Below are 19,920 nucleotides of genomic sequence, written 5' to 3'. Positions count from 1 at the left end.
ATGCCAGATGTTGGTGATGGGGAGGAAGGCAGCAAATCACACTGCCACGTGTGTACCTATGCAACAATTTTGCATGTTCTTCACATGTACCCCAAAACCTAAAATGCAATAAAATAAATAAATGGGGGAAAAAAATAAAAAATAACAAATAAAAAAATAAAAAATCTGAAAAAAAAAAAAGAAAAAAGAAAAAAGAAAAAAGAATAGCCTGGTACCTGCAGTCCCAGTGACTTTGGAGGCTGAGACAGGAGAATAGCTTGAGTCTAGGAGGTCAAGGCTGCAGTAAGCCATGATTGCACCACTGCTGCCTGGGCAGTGGAAGGCCCTGTCTCAAAAAAAATAGAAAGAAAGAAAAGGAAGGAAGGAGGAAGGAAGGAAAAGAGAGAGGAAGGGAGGAAGGAGGCAAGAAAAGGGAGAGAGGAAGGAAGGAAAAGTTAGGAAGGAAGGAGGGAGGAAGGAAGGAAGGGAGGGAGGAAAAGAAAAGGAAAGAAAGAAAAATTAAAGAAAAAAAAGGAAAAAAGAAGAGAAAAGAAAAAAAGAAATGAAAAAAGAAAGATGCAGATCTCTTTAACTCATTCGCGGAGCGAGCCATTCTGGGAGCCCTACCGGGTCTGCCTGCGCATGGCAAGGTCGGTCTGGGCCCGAGCAGGCGGTGGAAAGCCGCACTGGGTCAGTCCTTGTGCGCATGTCTGCCCATGCGCATAGGCGATGTAGGCAGCCGAACCGGTAGCGCTAAGCACTATGGGTACATGCACAGGCGCATGGCAGACCTAGGAACCCCAGAGGCCCTGTGTCCTTCATTTCCTCTCACCTGCCTGGGCAGGGAGCTCTGGCAGACCATGTGCACGTGCCTGCATCTGCTTTATGGGGGACTTGAGCCCCGGTGACATTTGTTTTCCCCTGGCTCATCCTGGTGGAGTAACCCTTGGGCACCCCTCACCTCGAGTTGGAGGTCTCGGCTCCTCATGACCGCCATGTTCTTCTCCTCACTGAGCTGTGCGTAACGCATGGCTAAGTTGTAATTGTCGTCTTTCACCTTGACCAGCTCATCATTGTAGCTGTCCCGCTCTTCCTTCATCTTGTAGTAGCGCTCCTGGAAGGTCAGCAGCTCCATGCGCGTCAGCGTCATCTGCTTCTTTTCATCCTCCAGCTGCCGCAACCTGGCCAGCAGCTCGCATCGCTGCAGGTCCTTGGCCTTCATCTGCTGCTGCAGCTTGATGACCTCGTTCATCAGGAAGTGCGTGAGGCCCTCGTGGCCCTCCTCCACTGTGGAGAGGGGGCACCCAGTCAGGCCTGAGGACTGGGAAGGGGAAAAAGGAGGTTCCAGACGCAGGGCAGGTGCCATTCATTCACTCACTCAACTCACCAATGTTGTACCGAGCTCTTACTCACTCTCCCCGAGAGGCACTGGGGATTCAGAGGGAGCAAGACTCACAGCCTTGGCCCCGGGAGAGCTTAAGGTATAATAAGAGAAAGACATTTAAAAAAAAAATCAAATGATTATCACAAACAATTACAGACCGTGATAATTTCACAAAGTAAAGGTAGATGGGGCTATGAGAGTGTGTAGCAGGGGCCCAGATGCAGCCTCATGGGCAGAAGGGGTTGGAGAAGGCTCCTGATGGTTGAGCTAAAATGTTAAGTTCAGGAGGGAAAAGGCATTCTAGGAAATAACAGCATTGCCAAGGCCATATGGGGAGGCAGGAGGAACTTGGCATATTTCAGGAACTGAAGGAAGACCAAGGTGGCTGAAGGAGAGAGACAGAAGAGAAAGGCGATGCCGGAGGTGTCAGCGGGGCTGGACCATGAAGGGTCCTGGGTCTTGGCCGGGTGCAGTGGCTCATGTCTGTAATCCCAGCACTTTGGGAGGCCAAGGTGGGTGGATCACGAGGTCAGGAGTTGGAGGCCATCCTAGCCAACATGGTGAAATCCCATCTCTACTAAAAATACAAAAAGTTAGCTGGACGTGGTGGTGTGCACCTGTAGTCCCAGCTACTTGGGAGGCTGAGGCAGGAGAATAACTTAAACCTGGGAGATGGAGGTTGCAGTGAGCCGAGATTGCACAACTGTATTCCAGTCTGGCGACAGAGCGAGACTTTGTCTCAAAAAAATTTTTTTTTTTAATTTTTTGAGACAGGGTCTCACTCAGTCAGGCTGGAGTTGTACAGGGGCATGATCATAGCTTATTGCAGCCTTGAACTCCTGGGCCCAAGCAATTCTATGGCTGCAGCTTCCAAAAGCATTGGAATTTCAGGCATGAGCCACTGTGCCTGGCCAAGACCTGGGTGTTTACAAAGAAACAATGAAAAACCACCAAAGGGTTTGAAATAGGGGAGGAAGAATGGAGAAAGCACTGACTGACACAGATCGGGAATGAATATAGGGAGTTGACAGGGTTGTGGGAGTCTGGGCTGTAGGAAGTGTTGGGGAGGGAGAGAAGACTGATTCAAGAATGTTTAGAAAGGAAGATGAAGGCAAGATGCTCAAGGGCTCTGGTCCATGAGACACTTGAAAGAATGAGGCCAAGGCAAGGACAAGATCTGCAGGGTAGGGTGAACTTCTGTTCCACCTCGGTGCCATTAATGGGGGATGATCTGTGAACACCCACTTCTCTTGGCTCCTGCTTCACTTTGCCCCCTGTCACCTGTCTTTCATCATAAAGCAAAATAAATTGTTGACAGTTGACAGACCCCAGTTCTACATGTCATGGATTCACAGTGTTAGAACCATGCCACTACACACGCACGCACGCACGCACGCACACACGCACACACACACACCCCCTCCTATTAGCGTCCAGATGTTCCCAATGACAAAAGCACTTACCCACAATGGTGGAGAATCTCCGGGTGGGCTCTTTCCCAGTCACCAGTTTGTACAGCTCTGGGTAATAAAATTCCAGGCTCTCCAAGAAGACCACATAGCCCCTTTGCCCCTTGGTATGCAGAATGTCCAATAACCGGCCTGGGGAAAGACCAGATCACTCTGTGAGAATACATCTCTGATGGAATCCAAGTCTCTGTGGCTGGTCTCATCCTGGACTTGTGTCCCTCAATCAACTCTAAGAAGACAGTCCCCCCACGTTCTATCACATCTGAGTTGTATCTTGGAGCCCAGAAGATATAAATCGAAGTGCCAGGCCCTCTGCAGGGATTCGGTGAGCATTTGTTTTCTTTTTTTAATAAATTGGTAGAACCAAGATAAATGGAATTGCCACCCCAGTTTTGAAGAGCTTCCCAACTGACCAGGGCCAAAATGAACCATGTAGGCACCAGCTCTTCTGTGACTGAGGGAGATTGGAAGCATGATAAAAATTATGGAATGAAATGTGGTTATCTGGGAGTGAGAGCAGGAAGACATACTTGGGTGAAGGGCTAGGAAAATAGGAAGCAGGAATAGTTCTAAGTTTTTCTTTGGGATTACTACACAACCTGGAAACATCTTTAACCTAAATGTAATTCTTCCAGCAGGTTCCACTTTCTCTGCTACCAATTCCACTTATTGCTTACATTGTTGGGTCCTTTCTTAAACATTTTATTTTCAGATATTTCTTCTGAAATACAGAAGAAGAAAGGTAGGTCTTAAAACTCTACCTTTTCCCTAGGACAGACTGAAGAAATAAAAATTATGATATGTCAACCCTGGTTGTTTGGTGAAGCTGTCTGGAGCACTGTTTTGAGAAACATTCCAAAGTTACATCCAGGCTCAGTGGGAAAGCGTGCTGATTAGTGATGTCTGCCATGGATGCCAGAGAGTCGCAGCTGATGAGCTACTTACCACCAGCCACGCTGGGGGACAGCGATTCTCAAACCTTTTAAACTAATCCACAGAAAGAAAAACATTTAACATTGTGGCCTAGTGACCATAAACAAAGATAAGTCTACAAATACATGTGTACACACATGTACATGATATAAAATTAAAACAAGCTTCACAAACTATATTTATTACCTTTACTGAATATGGTAAAGTGTCATACCCACTGCCCCCCAACCCCAAAGTCAGGCTAGAAAAGCCTGTGGACCCCTTCGCAGAACATTTTTAAACAGATAAAGTATATCAGATTACAAAAGAAGCCAATTGTAATAAAATCCATTTATCAAATGTTAAATAAATTTGTGTTTCAGTAATAAACATACTTCTTTATCAATGCATTAAATAAGACCCCCTTGACAGGTCTAATTAGCACTGTAATTTTCAAAGAGAGATGAGTGTAAATGGTATTTTGAGAGATCTGCAATAGCTGTAGTGATATGGAGAGATCTGTAATTTTCATTTTTGCCTAAGTCAGAGGAATTACTAATCACGACTGTAATTTGTGGCTTCCTGACATTTGCAGTTGAAGGCAATGCTAAATTGCAGTTGAGGCTGGTAAAATAAAGATGTCACTTCTTTCCCCTCCCAGTTTATGGATCCTTTGAGTCATATACAGAGACAGTTTGAGCTCTATACACAGATGGGTGGGTCTGTGGACCTCAGTTGAAAAATCCCTGACCTAGAATAGCTACCAAAGGGTATGTCTGGAAGTTGCCGTGTGTGGTAACCCTCCCACTCCCACAAAGAGGTCCTAAGGTTACCTGCCCGGTTGATCTTGGATGGCAGCATGGGAGCATTAAGCACTTCATCTTCATCCTGCTCATCAATGACCTTACACTGACGCAGGTAGGGCGTGAGCTTGGCGGGGTTGATGTAGCGGCTGAGCATGTGCCGGTTACACTCCACATTCTCCCACAAGGCGTCCTCCTCATCCTTCAGCGTCTCCATGTAGTCATCCATCTCTGGCCCTCCTCCTTTTGGACATAAACCCCAACAAGATTAATAAAAGAGTCTCACCAGAACAGCTCTATAAACTCCTCTGGAGTGATCTCTAGAATATATTGTTAAGTTAAAAAAAAAAAAAAGTCCTGTACAGTAAAGTATATATGGCATTTTAGCTTTTATCTAAGAAAGGGGGTATGAATATAAAAACATGTATTTTCTTATATACTAAACATAGACAATGGAAATTTAGGCCATAAAATTTCTAAAAGATTATTTATAAGGCAGAGAGGGAAAATCCTGCAGTTGGAGTCTGCCCTTTCCATCCAAGTTTTTAATGTCTTACTAAAAATGTATAGTTCCCTAAACAATATATACTATTGGTTTTTGTTTTAAAATTTCACATAAATGGTGTCCTGCTGCATGTTTCCTTTTTCAACATGCTTGTTCTACCACATTTTTTTTTTTTTTAGATTTATCTATGTGGATACATGTAGATCAAACCATTCATTTTTAAAAAACAGCTTTATTGTGATATAATTCACATACCATACAAGTTATGTTTTTAATGTGTACAATTCAATGATTTTAGTATATTCACAGAGTTGTGCAGCCATCACCACCATCAATTCAAAAATATTTCCATCATTTCAAAAAGAAGTTTCTCACCCTTTATTAGCCACTCTCAATTTCCCTCTAATACCTGCCCCTCCAGCCTTGTACAACCACTTATCTACCTTCTGTCTGTATAGATCTGCCTTTTCTGTACATTTTATACAAGTGAAATACTACAATTTATGGTATTTCATGGCTGGCTTCTTTCACTTAGCAAGTTTTCAAGGTTTTTCCAGTTGTAACATGTATCAGAACTTCATTTATTTTAAATTGCTCAATGATTTTTCATTGCGTGGACATGCCACATTTTGCTTGTCTGTTTATTCACTGATGAACAGACATTTGCATTGTTTCTACCTTTTGTCTACTATGAACGATGCTGCTATGAACATCATGTACCAGTTTTTGTGTGACTGTATGTTTTTATTTCCCTTGGGTAGATACATAGGAGTGGAATTGCTAGGCCATATGGCAACTCTATATTTAACATTTTGAGGAACTGCCAAACTGTTTTCCAAAGCAGCTGCATCATTTTACATTGCCACCAGCAAGCCATGAGGATTTTAATTTCTCCATATTCTTGCTAACACTTGTTATTGTCTGCCTTTTTTATTACCACTCTCCTACTGAGTGTGAAGTAGCATCTCATTGTGGTTTTGATTTGCATTTCCCTAATGACAAACAATGTTGAGCATCTTTCCATGGGCATACTGGCCATTTGTGTATTGAGAGATGTCTATTTAAATCCTTTGCCCATTTTAAAATTGTGTTGTTTGTTTTTTTATTATTGGGTTGTAGGATTTTGTTATGTATTCTGGATGAAAGCCGCTCATCAGATATATGACTTGCAAATATTTTCTCCCATTCTGTCAGGTGTCTTTTCAGTTTCTTAAAGGCATTGTTTGTAGCACAAAAGCTTTAAATTTTGAGGTAGTCTAATTTATTTATTTTTTCTTTCATTTGTGCTCACGGCATGTGTCCAAAACACCATTGTCTACCTCAAGATGATGAAGACTAACTCCTGTTTTTTTCCTTTGAATATTATACCTTACCTCTTACATTGAGAATTATGATCCATTTTGAGTTAATTCTTGTGTATGGTATGAGGTAGGGGTCCAACTGCATTCTTTTATGTGTGGATGTCCAGTTGTCTAAGCACAGTTTGTTTGAAAAGATTATTCTTTCCTCATTGGATGATCTTGCTACCCTTGTTGAGAATCAACTGACCATAAATGTAAACATTTGGTTTTGCACTGTGAATTCTATTTCATTGATCTATATGTCTATCCTCATGCTAGCACTACACTGTCGTGATTACTGAAGATCTGTAGATTTGTAGTAGTCTTGAAGTTGGGAAGTATGAGTCTCCCAACGTTATTCTTTTTCAAGATTGTTTTGGCTATTAGGTGCCTTTTACCATTCTTATGAATTTTAGGATTAGGCTGTGAATTTCTGCAAAAAAGGCAGTTGGTATTTTCGTAGTGAATCTGCTGAATATGTAGATCAATTTGGGGAGTACTGCTACCTAACAATATTAAATCTTCTGATTTATGAATGTAGGGATGTCTTTCTTTAAATCTTTAATTTCTTTCAGCAATGTTTCATAGTTCTCAGTGTACAAGTCTTGCACTTATTTTGTTAAATATATTCCTAAGTATTTCATTATTTTTGATGACATTATAAAGGGGAGCTGTTTTCTTAATTTCATCTGCGGAATATTCATTGCTGGTCTATAGATACATAATTTATTTTTGTGTATTGATCTTGTGTTGTGCAACCTTGTGAAATCATTTATTAGTTCTGATAGTTTATTAGTAGATATCTTATATCCTAGATATAAGATCATGTCATTTGCAGATGAAGATAGTTTTATTTCTCTCTTTCCAATCTGGGTGCCTTTTATTTCTCTTTCTTGTCTAATTGCTCTTGCTAAAACCTCCAGTACAATGTTGGATAGAAGTGTTGACAGCAGGAATCCTTGTTTTGTTACTGATGTTAGCGGAAGGCATCCAATCTTTCACTGTCAAGTATGACATTAGCTCTAGGCTTTTGCTTTTGTTTGTAAAATCGATGTCCTTTATCAAGTTGAGGAAGTTTTCTTACCTTCTTGGTTTGTTGAATGTTTTTGTCCTGAAAGGGTTCTTGATTTTGTCAGATGCTTTTCCTGCATTTATTGAGGCTGCCATGTGGTTTTTGTTTTTTATTCTATTGATATGGTTACATTACCTGACTTTCAGATGTTAAACCAACCTTGTATTCCTGGCATAAATCCCACATAGTCATGGTGTATAATTATTTTGATACATTGCTGGATTCAATTAGCTAGTTTTTAAAAATAGGATTTTTGCATTCATATTCATAAGAGATATAGGTCTGGAGTTTTGTTTTCCTGTGATGTCATTGTCTGGTTTTGCTATCAGGATATATCAGGGTATTTCTTTTCCTGTAATGTCATTGTCTGGATTTAATATTGGCTTCACAGAGTGAATTAGGAAGTGTTTCTTCCTCTTCTGCTTTTTGGAAGAGGCTTTTAAGAATTGGTATTTTTCATTTGTTTGGTAGAACTTACAAGTGAATACATCTGGGTCTGGGTTTTCTTTGTGGATTATTATTTTTACAAATTCAGTCTCCTTATTACAGGTCTGTTCATATTTTCTGTGAGTCTTGAGCCAGTTATAGTAGTTTGTGTGTTTCCAGGAATTTGTCCATTATATCATTATATCTAAGTTATCTAATTTATTGGTAATTGCTCATAGTTCCCTTCATAATTCTTTTTATATCTGTCAGTTCAGTTATAATTTCTCCTCTTTCATTTCTGATTTTAGTAATTGGCATCTTCTCTCTTATTTTGTTGCCATATCAAAGAACCAACTTTTGGTTTCATTAATTTTCTGTATTCCTTTTCTCAGGTTCATTTGCTTCTGCTCTAGTCTTGATTATTCCTTTATTTTCCTTGCTTTAGGTTTAGTTTGCTCTTCTTTTTCTACATTTGTAAGGGAGTAGCTAAAATTATATCTCCTCCCTTTTTTTATATAATTTGCAAAATATATAATTTGCAAAAATTATAACAGAAAATTCTGACAGTGAAAGAGATCTGACCTAACCAACTCCATCTTGCTTCTAACCTCCAGGTTGTCCTTGTTCATTCCTGGGCAGAGGCCAAACTAACTTAGGGAGGAACGTAGTTCATAGATTAATGTATTATTCTGCTGCTGTCAGATGGTGTGTACTACAGATGTCTGTTAGGTCTAGTGTGTGTGTGTGTGTGCGCGCGTGTTTTTTTTTTTTTTTTTTTTTTGACAGAGCCTCCCTCTTGTCGCCCAGGCTGGAGTGCAGTGGTGCAATCTTGGCTCACTGCAACTTCTGCTTCCTGGGTTCCAGCAAGCATGTCTGGCTAATTTTTGTATTTTTAGTAGAGACAGGGTTTCACCACGTTGGTCAGGCTGGTCTCAAATTCCTTATCTCAAGTGATCTGCCTGCCTCAGCCCCCCCAAAGTGCTGGAATTACAGGCGTGAGCCACTGCGCCCAGCCAGGTCTGGTTTGTTTATAGTGTTGTGCAAGTCTCTTTTTTGTTGATCTTCTGCCTAGTTGTTCTATCCATTATTGAAAGTAGAGTAATAATGTCTTCAACTCTTATTGTTGAATTGTCTATCCCTCCAGTTCTGTCCGTCTTTGCTTCATGTATCTGGGGCTCTGTGCTAGGTGCATATGCTTATAACTCTTATAGCTTCCCAGTGGATTGACCATTTTATTATTATGAGATGTTCTTCTTTAGCCACGGACAAATTCCTGGACCTGGCGATTTCATATATGGTGGGATGGGTGGGTGTGCTGGGGGCAATTGAGCTAAAAGGTAGCATTGATGTAGCCACGGATGTTGGAGCTGAGCCAGGGTGAAGAGACGTGCAGGTAGGTCAAGACTATCAGGGCAGAGAAGAAATAAGCAAGCAGAGGAAGCTGGTCTGCTGAGCGGCGCCACGGCAAGACCATGAGGTTCCATGAGAAGTGGATGGCCAGGGTCACCTCTCTTAGTGCATAACTCCGTTCCCATCCTCATGAGCCTTGGGCTTCTGTGGTGTGTGGTCCTTGTTGTAGGCTTTCAGCATACCTCCACCTTCCCCATTAATTTGAGCTATTAAAAATTTTTTTTGAAAATTATTATTTTAGAGACAAGGTTTTGCTCTGCCACCCACGCTGGGATGCAGGGGGGCAATCATAGCTCACGGTAGCCTCAAACTCCTTGGCTCAAGCAGTCCTCCCACCTTAGCCTCCTGAGTGGCTAGGACTACAGGTGTGTGCCTCCATGCCCAACTATTTTTAACATTTTTGTAGAGACAGGGTCACACTACAGGCATGTGCCACCATGCTGTAGTTTGCCTAGGCTAGTCTCAAACTCCTGGCCTCAAATGATCTTCCCACCTCAGCCTCTCAAAGTGCTGGGATTATAGGCATGAGCCACCACGCCTAGCCAATTTGAGGTATTTCAAGTGGGATTTTGTTCCCTGCAACCAAAGTGCCTTGAGTAAAAATGCCTATTTGCTCTTGGGAGCAAAACTGGATTTAAAGTAATCAAAAATGAGGATTCGGTCTCCATTCAATCCAATGAACTTTGCATAGATGACAACCTCTTTGCTTCACTGCCTTAAGTCCTGACCTCTACGAGCCTTTTGCTAACACATGGCACTAGCTACCTGAGTCACAGTCAGCAACACCATAGACATGCCATGACAGCTGCTCATTCTGACAACATGACCACGTGATCATTTACATTCACAAAGAAAAATGTACTTGCTTTTCTTATTTTCAAGAAGTGGACACCCTAAGAATTTTATTCAATGAATTATTTATTGACTAGGTGACAGGCATTGCTGGTGTCTCTCCACACTGCCCCCTGACTTCCTGCTAACAGAATCCTTCCCTGCCTTGCCCCCGCAGGAACCAGGCAGTCTGATGCTTCGGCAAGGCTGCATATCTTTTGAGCTGCAAAGAGCAGCCTTCGTTTGGTCTGTACCAGTGGTCTAGGAACAAGCACGTCAAGTGCTTTTGGCCATGCAACCTGCAGACATGCACTGGGGGTGGCTCTGGAGGTTTTCCTTGATCTTTAACAGGAACCCCAGGAAGGGACTCCTTGTCCTTTGGCTTTTAGTTGTGAGTGTGTAAAGGTGGATGTGATGGTTTGGGTCACTGCACCTCAGCCTGTACCCCTCCGGTGACGTTAAACACAAGGTCTTTCCAGCTCTCTGCTCTGCCATCCTGAGGATTCACCCTCAAGATATAAAAGCTCTTTGTCCCAAGCCTTGTGAAGTTGGGTCTACTGTGATTTTCAGCCCGAAGTCTCCTAACTAATGAAAGCATCTACTTAGTACAAAGACTTGCTCAGCACCGTGAATGCACAAGAGAGCCGAAAGTCAGGTGTTAAGGAGCTTATACCTTTTGAGGGGTCAAAAGGCACGTGCCTAGGAATTAAACAGCAGCTCAAGGCAGGAAGACAGACAGGTCTGGATGGACCAAGAAGCACTTCTTACCAGCCTTCATGGACAAGGAGGTTGTAGTTGGCACATGCCAACCACCTGTTACAAGAGTGCTCAGGGACATAGCCTTTCTCCAGGGACTAGGGTGACCCGGTACAGCCACCTCAGCAGCCTGTCAGCTAAGCAGGAAATAACTGGGCAAAATCTTCTTTCCAAAGCAGAGATGAAAGGGACCCTCCTACCTCACTGTAGCTCTCTGCAGCCTTGACCTCCCAGGCTCCAGCGATCCTCCCACCTCAGTTTCCTAAGCAGCTGGGACTATAGGCCCACACCTCTGTGCCTGGCTAAGGGACCCTCCTACCTCAGATGCAATGAAATCACAGACCCTGGATCTCATTGAAACCTGCCCCATCATTAATGCCCCTGTGCAACACAGTTGCTTAGCAACCAGAGGTGAAGGTGAACTTGGGAATGCACACCAGTTAGTGGGTGCCTGGAGTGAAAGAGCCTCTTCATCCTCAGCTGACTTGGGTGAGAACTGGCTCTGTGCTGAGCAACTGTGCTGGGTACAGAGGGTGCAAAGACATTTCCCACATAGCCCCTGAGCGCGCTGCTCAAGAGTTTGGTGGTAAGAGTGAGCCGCCCACACAAGCCCCGGTGGGAGGAACAGCATCCTCTGGAACCCTGCAGAGAGGGCAGCACACACCCTGCTGCAGAACAGGAAGTGCTTCCCCTCTGCTTCTCTGGGCTGCTGCGCCAGGCACTGTGCCTGACTCTTTATAGAAATTATCTCATTTGGCTTGGTGTGGTGATTATGCCTGTAATCCCAGCACTTTGGGAGGCCGAGGCAGGCAGATCACTTGAGGTCAGGAGTTCGAGACCAGCCTGGCCAACATGGTGAATCCCGTCTCTACTAAAAATACAAAACATCAGCTGAGCATGGTGGTGGGCGCCTGTAGTCCCAGCTACTTGGGAGGTAGAGGCAGGATAATCGCTTGAACCCAGGAGGCAGAGCTTGCAGTGAGCCCCGATTGTACCACTGCACTCCAGCCCTGGTAACAGAGCAAGACTCTGTTTCCAAAAAAATAAAAGAAATCATCTCATTTAACGATTGCAGTGGCTCTGAGAGGTGGACATGCTCACCCTTGTTTCGTAGACAAGGAAATCAAGAAGCAGAGAGCCTAGCAACTTGCTGAGGGCCGCACAGCAAGTCAGAGATTCCAGCCCAGGCCTCCTCCACGTAAAGACCTCCCTGAGGTTCCCCTTCTTGGACAGCAGGGAGCATTTTGAATGGGAGTTTGCTTGGCAGAGGGAGAGGCAAGATATAGCAGCCAGGTGAAGGATGAGTTCATATCATAAAGATCCAAAGCCAAGATCCGGGAGCATCTGTTCTCACTTGGAGGGACAGAATAAGGATGCTATTGCACCTCTGTCCCCAGCAGGGGCTCACCTGCAGACATTTGTTACTGGATGAAAAGAACGCAAGAACTGGAAAACAAGTTGGCTTCACCTAGTAGGGTTGAACACGCAAACCACACAAGCCAGGAGTCCCTTCTAGATATGATCCCTAGAGAAATTCTACCCGTGTGCGTCCAGACACCTGTGCAAGAATGTTCAACAGCAGCACCATGTATCCAAAACCAGAAACCACACACAGATCTAGTGCAACAGCATGGGTAAATAACCTGTGTATTCAATGCTGACACATTCTACAGCTGTGAAAATGGAAAGAAATATGACCATGTTCATTAGCACAGGTGGACCTCAGGAACATGATGTTGAATGAAAAAGCAAGCTACAGAAGATGCATGATATAAAACTGTTTATAGGCCGGGCACGGTGGCTCATGCCTGTAATCCCAGCACTTTGGGAGGCCGAGGTGGGCAGATTACGAGGTCAAGAGATCAAGACCATCCTGGCCAACATGGTGAAACCCCATCTCTAAAAAACAAACAAACAAACAAACAAAAACCCGTCTATAAATACTTCAAAAACAGGCCGGGCACTGTGGCTCATGCCTATAATCTCAGCACTTTGGGAGGCCCATGTGGGAGGATTGCTTGAGGCCAGAAGTTTGAGACCAGCCTGGAAAACACAGCAAAACCCCATCTCTACAAAAAATAAAAATAAATTAGCTGGGCATGGTGGCACATGCCTGTAGTCCCAGCTACTCATGAGGCGGGAGGATCACTTGAGCCTAGGAGGTCAAGGAGGTAGTGAACTATGATGGCGCCACTGTACTCCAGCCTAGGAAACAGCGAGACCCAGTCTCTAAAAAATTTTAAAAAGGCTGGGCGCAGTGTAATCACACCTGTAATTCCAGCACTTTGGGAGGCCAAGGTGGGCGGATCACCTGAGGTCAGGAGCTCAAGACCAGCCTGGTCAATATGGTAAAACCTGTCTCTACTATAAATACAAAAAATTAGTTGGGTGTGGTGGTGGGTGCCTATAATCCCAGCTACTTGGGAGGCTGAGGCAGGAGAATTGTTTGAACCCAGTAGGTGGAGGTTGCAGTGAGCCAAGATCATGCCATTACACTCCAGCCTGGGCAACAAGAGCAAAACTCTGTCTCAAAAAACAAGAAAATTAACAATAATAAATAAAACAAGGCTAATGAGATGGCTCATGCCTGAAATTCCAGCACTCTGGGAGGCCGAGATGGGAAACTGGGAGTTTGAGGCCAGCCTGGGCAATATAGCAAGACCCCAACTCTACAAAAAATAAAAACTTAGCTGGGTGTGGGGTTGTGTGCTTGTAGCCCTTGATACCCAGAAGGCTGAGGTGGAAGGTTTGCTTAAGACCAGCAGGTCAAGGCTGCAGGGAGCTGTGATCATACCACTGCATTCCAGCTTGGGAGACAGAGTAAAACCCTGTCTCAAAAAAAAATTTTTTTTTTAAACATAGGAAATGTAACTCTACTGTTAAGAATATACGGCGAAACTATACTGAGAAGGAAGGAACTGATAAAGATCAGATTGGTAGCTTCTCCTGGGGAGGGGCAGCCAGACAGATATGACCTTGGAAGGTCCCCTGGGGACACTGGTGATACAGGGAATTATGTTTCAACTGAGGACGTGAGTGTCTGTTTCATTGTTCTCTGTCTCACAGATACACATTATATATATTTATTTATATATATAAAATAATTCATGGACAAAATCTACGGAGAGTGTAGCTAGCCTCAAAAAAAAAAGTCTCAGACACGATTTGAAATGTATTTTCCCTTCTAACACTTCTCTGTAACTCAGCCTGACTCAGCCCTATCACTGGGGTTGAACTCAGTTGCTGTGGCAAGCCCTAGGCAGTTTCTTTGAAAGCAGTTTTCTCAGAGATGTGCCTGGAGACCTCGAGGCTCCGAACTTTTAACAGGCTTGCAGATTGGATGGTCCCTCCCTGCCTGTCTTACCTGGAGCTTGTCTCAACCTGGACCCAACCTTTGGCAGGGTTTGACTTCCAGTGTGAGGCAGGTCCTAGGCCACACCAGTCTCTCTGCAAATGGCTGAAAAACAAGTGCCAGGCCCTAGGCCAGGCTCCACAGGAGTGCTATGTTGCTCACCTTTCCTGGGAAGCAAAGGACCAGGAGATGACCCACCCGAGGATGAGTTCCCTAAGAGCTGCTGGCCTCATGTCCCTACTCACTCATTCAAGACCTCTAGTGTGGCTTCCTCTTGCTGTTATCATAAAGTTCCAATCTTTTTTTGTTTTTGTTTGAGATAGAGCCTTGCTCTGTTGCCCAGGCTGGAATGCAGTGGCCTGATCTCAGCTTACTGCAGCCTCTGCCTCCTGAGCTTAAACAATCCTGCCTGCCTCTGCCTACCAAATAGCTGGGACCACAGGCACACACCACAATGCCCAACTAATATTTTAAAAGTTATTTTTGTAAAGATGGGGTCTTGCTATATTGCCCAGGCTGGTCTCAAACTCCTGGGCTCGAGTGATCTTCTCACCTTGGACTCCCAAAGTGTTGGGATTATAGGCATGACCACCATACCAAGCCATGGTCAATTTTTTTTTTTTTTTTTTTTGGAGACAGTCTTGCTTTTTTGCACAGGCTGTAGTGCAGTGGCATGATCTCGGCTCACTGCAGCCTCTGCCTTCTAGGTTCAAGCGATTCTCCTGCCTCAGCCTCCTGAGTAGCTGGGGTTACAGATGCCTACCACCACACCTTGCTAATTTTTGTATTTTTTGTAGTGATGGGGTTTCGCCATGTTGGGCAGCCTGGTCTCAAACTCCCAAACTCAGATGATCTGCCCGCCTTGGCCTCCCAAAATGTTGGGATTTACAGGTGTGAGCCACCATGCCTGGCCCATGTTCAACATCTTGATCTTGATCTTCAGGCCCTGTGAGGTTTGTCTTCTGCCAGTCCCACAATCTAATCACAACTGTATCCCGGGCCCACCAGCGTTTTCTCTGATTATCTCCCAAGCTCTAACTGGTGTCAGCCTGATCCTTGCTCTTCTCTCCCCCCACCACCCTCACCCCTCCACCAAGTCTCAGGTCACCCTTATTTGCTTTTTTCCCAATATAAAGGAATGGCCAGGTACAGTGTCTCATGCCTGTAATCTCAGGGCTTTGGGCGGTGGAGGCAGGGGGACTGCTTGAGCCCAGGAATTTGAGACCAGTCTGGGCAACATAGCAAGACCCAGTCTCTACAAAGAAATTAAAAATTCACCAGATGTGGTTGTATACGCCTGTGGTCCCAGCTACTTGTGAGGCTAAAGTGGGAGGATCACTTGAGCCAAGGAGGTGGAGGCTGCAGTGAGTTATGATCACATCACTGCCCTCCAACCCAAGTGATAGAACAAGACCCTGTCTCTACATAATATATAGAGAAGTACAGAGGGGTAACAGATGCCAAGTACCCGGCATGGAGGAGTGCTCACAACAGGGGCCGCTATCCCGTCATTGGGATGTGACTTTTACGCCTTCCAGCCGGATCTTGTCTTCCCTCGAGCCAGGCTCCTGTTGCATCTGGACTTGCAATGCCTGGAACCTAAAAAGGAAAAGATAATCAGCCTTGGAGCAGGAGGCGGAGGCTGGAGAGAAAGGGAATCGTTCTGGGATCAAAGGGATGCTCTGCTTCGGAAGAAAAGGCCACGAAGTCCTGAGGGGCGTGTCACCCTAGATAACACTGGCAGAGTGGATCACACCAGCAGCCTGCAGGGGGAGAAGGGCTTCTCTTCCACCCAGTGGAGTGGACAGCCTGGGAAGCAACTGACGCAGGTCCCGAGACCCCTGGGGATGGTGGGGAGGAGAGAAGATAGCAGCCTTGGGCTTGCTCGTGGTCAATGTGGAAGATCTTTGATGGAAAAGGCTTTGATGGAAACCTCTGCGGACTGGAGCTGCTCTAATCAGCTGCTAATTCATTAGGTCAAAAGCAGTAATCCCCGTTCCCAAACCCCAAAGAGTTCCCTTCACTATGAATTATGTCTTTAGCCTCCAGCCTGCCATGGGTTTGGGCAGGAACACGCCATAGCCTATACACGCTGTAATTTCCCAAGGGCGGTGTCCCTTATGGTAACTGACAAGGCCACCGCTGATGCCCTGCTCAGCCATCTAGGAGTCCAGCTAGGGGTCTGCATTTTTTGGGGAAGGGTCAGTTCTCCTTCAGGAAAGAGGAGACCAGGATCTCACTCTGTTGCCCAGGCTGCAGTGACGTGGCACAATCATGGTAAGAGGGAAAGGTGGGGTTTAAACCCTGGTACGGTGGAAGGAGCCTTATGCCTGTCCTCAAAGATGGTTGGAACCTGGTGGGGGGGCCTTAGGCTGCTGCTCTAGGACGACTCCATTCAGGAGTGACAGGGACCCTGGGACACTGATGTTTAATCAGGGGCTTGCTTGGTTTTGGCTTTAAAGACTAATCACAGGTGACATGAGGTTTCCTGGGGCTGCCAGGAGCTGTTCCTGTCGGGCATCGGCTGGGGTTGGAGTGAACTGTCAGAGGCCCTCGGTCCCAGGGAGGCGCTGCCAACAGGCATCTCCGGAGGACACCATCTCCTTGGTCTTCTCATGGGCTCCCTGCTTTGTGGCTGGGACAGGGCCGTGGGCTGGGGCTGGGTAGGGAGGGGAATCACAGAGCCAAGGGCCTCTGCAAAGGCGGCAGAGCCGTCCACAGGCTAGTCAGCAAACACAAAGGGAAATTATACCGTCTGCATTTTTTAAAAAAGAGAATGTGTCTATCATCAGAAAAAAAAAAGGCTTTAAAAAAATTGTAAGGGGCTGGGCGCAGTGGCTCACGCCTATAATCCCAGCACTCTGGGAGGCTGAGGTGGGCAGATCACAAGGTCAAGAGATCGAGACCATCCTGGCCAACATGGTGAAACCCTGTCTCTACTAAAAATACAAAAATTAGCTGGGCGTGGTGGCACGCACCTGTGGTCCCAGCTACTCGGGAGGCTGAGGCGGAAGAATCGCTTGAACATAGGAGGTGGAGGTTGCAGTGAGCTGAGATTGCACCACTGCACTCCAGCCTGGTGACAGAGCAAAAAAAAAAAAATAGTAAGGAAGGTTTTAATTGTGGCCAGGCATGGTGGCTCATGCCTGTAATCCCAGCACTTTGAGAAGCTGAGATAGGAGGATCACTTGAGACCAGGAGTTCAAGACCAGCTTGGGGCAACTTACAAAAAATAATCTCTAAATAAATAATAAAAAAATTATCTGGGCCTGGTAGCATATACCTGTAGTCTCAGCTACTCAAGAGGCTGAGGTGGGAGGATGGCTTGAGCCCAGGTGGCTGAGGCTGCAGTGAACTATGATTGCGCCACTGCACTCCAGCCTGGATGACAGAGCAAGACCCTGTCTCCAAGATAAAGCAAAGAAAGATTTTAATTACAAGAAAGGAGAAACAGGCTTGGACAACTACTTTTGTTCTTCCACCCCACCCTCCATTCACTATGTCAATGTAGGTTGGGAAAATTGAGGCACAAGAAAACCAGTACTGAGGCTGGGCTATTTCTGCCCTTAGAATTTTGATGACAGCATTTGGGAACTTGGTCCTTAGGTCAGGGAAGATTTCTAGGATTAAAAGTCAATTTCTTGACCACTTGCAAGACTGGCTCACAGGTATAACATGCAACTGACTAAACATCAACCCTCCTGCTTACAGACTATCCGCTGTGTGCCAGACACTTTGTTAGGCGCCACTGATGAACCTTCAGAACTCTTTGAGGTAGGTGGTATCATCATCATCATCATCATCATCACCACCACCACCACCACCTTACAACCAAGAAAACATAAGCTTAGAGAGGGCCGGGCGTGGTGGCTCATGCCTGTAATGCCAGCACTTTGGGAGGCTGAGGTGGGCGGATCACTTGAGCTCAGGAGTTCAAGACCAGCCTGAGCAATATGGCGATACTCTGTCTTTATAAAAAATACAAAAAAGTAGCTGGGCGTGATAGCACATGCCTGTGGTCTCAGCTACTTGGGAGACTGAGGCAGGAGGATCACTTAAGCTTGGGAGGTCAAGGCTAAGCCAAGATTGTACCACTGCACTCCAACCTGGGTGATAGAGGGAGACCCTCTGTTTTTTGAGACCTGTCTCAAAAAAAAAGTTTAAAGAGGAAGTTCAAGTTCACATACGTAGTAGAAAGGTAGGATTTGGACCCAAGGTTTTCTGACTTCCCCTTGATTGCTACTATATAGCATCTTTTTCAAGTTTACCTTTTTAAAGGGCTGTAACCAGAAAGTATATGTGCAAAAGCTCCCTGAAATGTTATTTAACATACCAGCTTAAGACAGAGTGAAAACTGCGCTCTAAGTTGTCAGATATTGGCTCAAGGTTAAAAAGAATAACTATTGCTTCTCAAAAGGGGAATCAATTGCTTAGTGCACTGTAGACGCCACGTGTTGGTGTTTTCCAAGCACAATCAATGCCCATTCACCCCACAATGAAGCCTGTTAGTTGACAAACAAAATGCCAGTTTTCCTTTTTTTGGAGGTGGAGCCTTGCTCTTGTTGCCCAGGCTGGAGTGCAGTGGCATGATCTTGGCTCACTGCAACCTCTTCACCTGCCAGATTCAAGTGATTCCGCTGCCTCAGCCTCCCAAGTAGCTGGGACTACAGGCATGTGCCACTATGCCTAGCTAGTTTTTTGTATTTTAGCAGAGACGGGGTTTTACCATGTTAGCCAGGATGGTCTCGATCTCCTGACCTCGTGATCTACCCACCTTGGCCTCCCAAAGTGCTGGGATTACATGTGTGAGCCACTGAGCCTGGCCGTTTTTTGTTTTTGTTTTTTTTCTTGAGATGGAGTCTTGCTCTTGTTTCCCAGGCTGGAGTGCAGTGGTGTGACCTCGGCTCACTGCAACCTCTGCCACCTAGGTTCAAGTGATTCTCCTGCCTCAGCCTCCTGAGTAGCTGGGATTACAGGCTTGCAATATCATGCTCAGCTAATTTTTGTATTTTTAGTAGAGACGGGGTTTCACCATTTGGCCAGGCTGGTCTTGAACTCCTGACCTCGTGATCTGCCTGCCTCAGCCTCCCAAAGGGCTGGGCCACCACGCCCAGCTAGAAAATGCTGGTTTTTGTTGCCCCTCATTTAAGAATAAATAGAGAGCCAAGGATCAATTGATGGTTGAGGAAAGTCTCCACATGAAAGGCAGAGATCAAAAGTGTCACATGGACACAAGGAACCTACTAGAAGCAGACAATGAATAGAATAAGAGAAAAATTTTAAAAACATAGCCTGGCTGGGTGCCGTGGCTCACACCTGTAATCCCAGTATGTTGGGGAATCCCAGAAATTATCAGAGAAATAATATTAGAGAATTCTCTGAATGTAAGAACGTGAGACTTCAGACTTAATCAGCCCTTTGATGATTAGTACAATCAGTGGAAAAGAGCCTTTTCAGTGCACATTGTTGCAAAAATTCTGGCCACCAGGGAATAAGAAAAGACCCTAGAAGCTTCCAAAGAAAAAAACCAAAAAGGCCAAGGTGGGAAGATTGCTTAAGCCCAGGGATTTGAGGCCAGTTTGGACAATATAGCCAGACACTGTCTCTACAAAAAATCAAAAAACTAGCTGGGCATGGTGATGTACACCTGTAGTCCTGGCTACACAGGAGGCTGAGGCAGG

General features: G+C 45.2%; 1 protein-coding gene across 4 annotated transcripts in view; it reads right to left on the bottom strand.

The window, feature by feature from the left end:
* Positions 1-19,920, bottom strand: part of CARD11 (caspase recruitment domain family member 11) — a 148,317-nt gene that overhangs the window by 43,590 nt on the left and 84,807 nt on the right. For 3 of the 4 annotated variants that reach the window (XM_017533782.2, XM_017533780.2, XM_017533781.2), the window contains exons 2-5: positions 15,708-15,838; positions 4,578-4,790; positions 2,827-2,964; positions 941-1,266 (exon numbers count right to left, since the gene is read on the bottom strand). In XM_017533782.2, coding sequence (XP_017389271.1) covers positions 941-1,266; positions 2,827-2,964; positions 4,578-4,790; positions 15,708-15,714 — 684 coding nt within the window. In that variant the 5' untranslated portion in view covers positions 15,715-15,838. Of the gene's footprint in view, positions 1-940; positions 1,301-2,826; positions 2,965-4,577; positions 4,791-15,707; positions 15,839-19,920 lie in introns of those variants that run through there. The other variant, XM_037740381.1, reaches the window with a different exon arrangement.

The sequence above is a fragment of the Cebus imitator genome, unplaced genomic scaffold (assembly GCF_001604975.1).
Source record: "Cebus imitator isolate Cc_AM_T3 unplaced genomic scaffold, Cebus_imitator-1.0 Scaffold82, whole genome shotgun sequence".
Classification (NCBI taxonomy): Eukaryota; Metazoa; Chordata; class Mammalia; order Primates; family Cebidae; genus Cebus; species Cebus imitator.
This window is presented reverse-complemented; position numbering and strand designations above follow the sequence as displayed.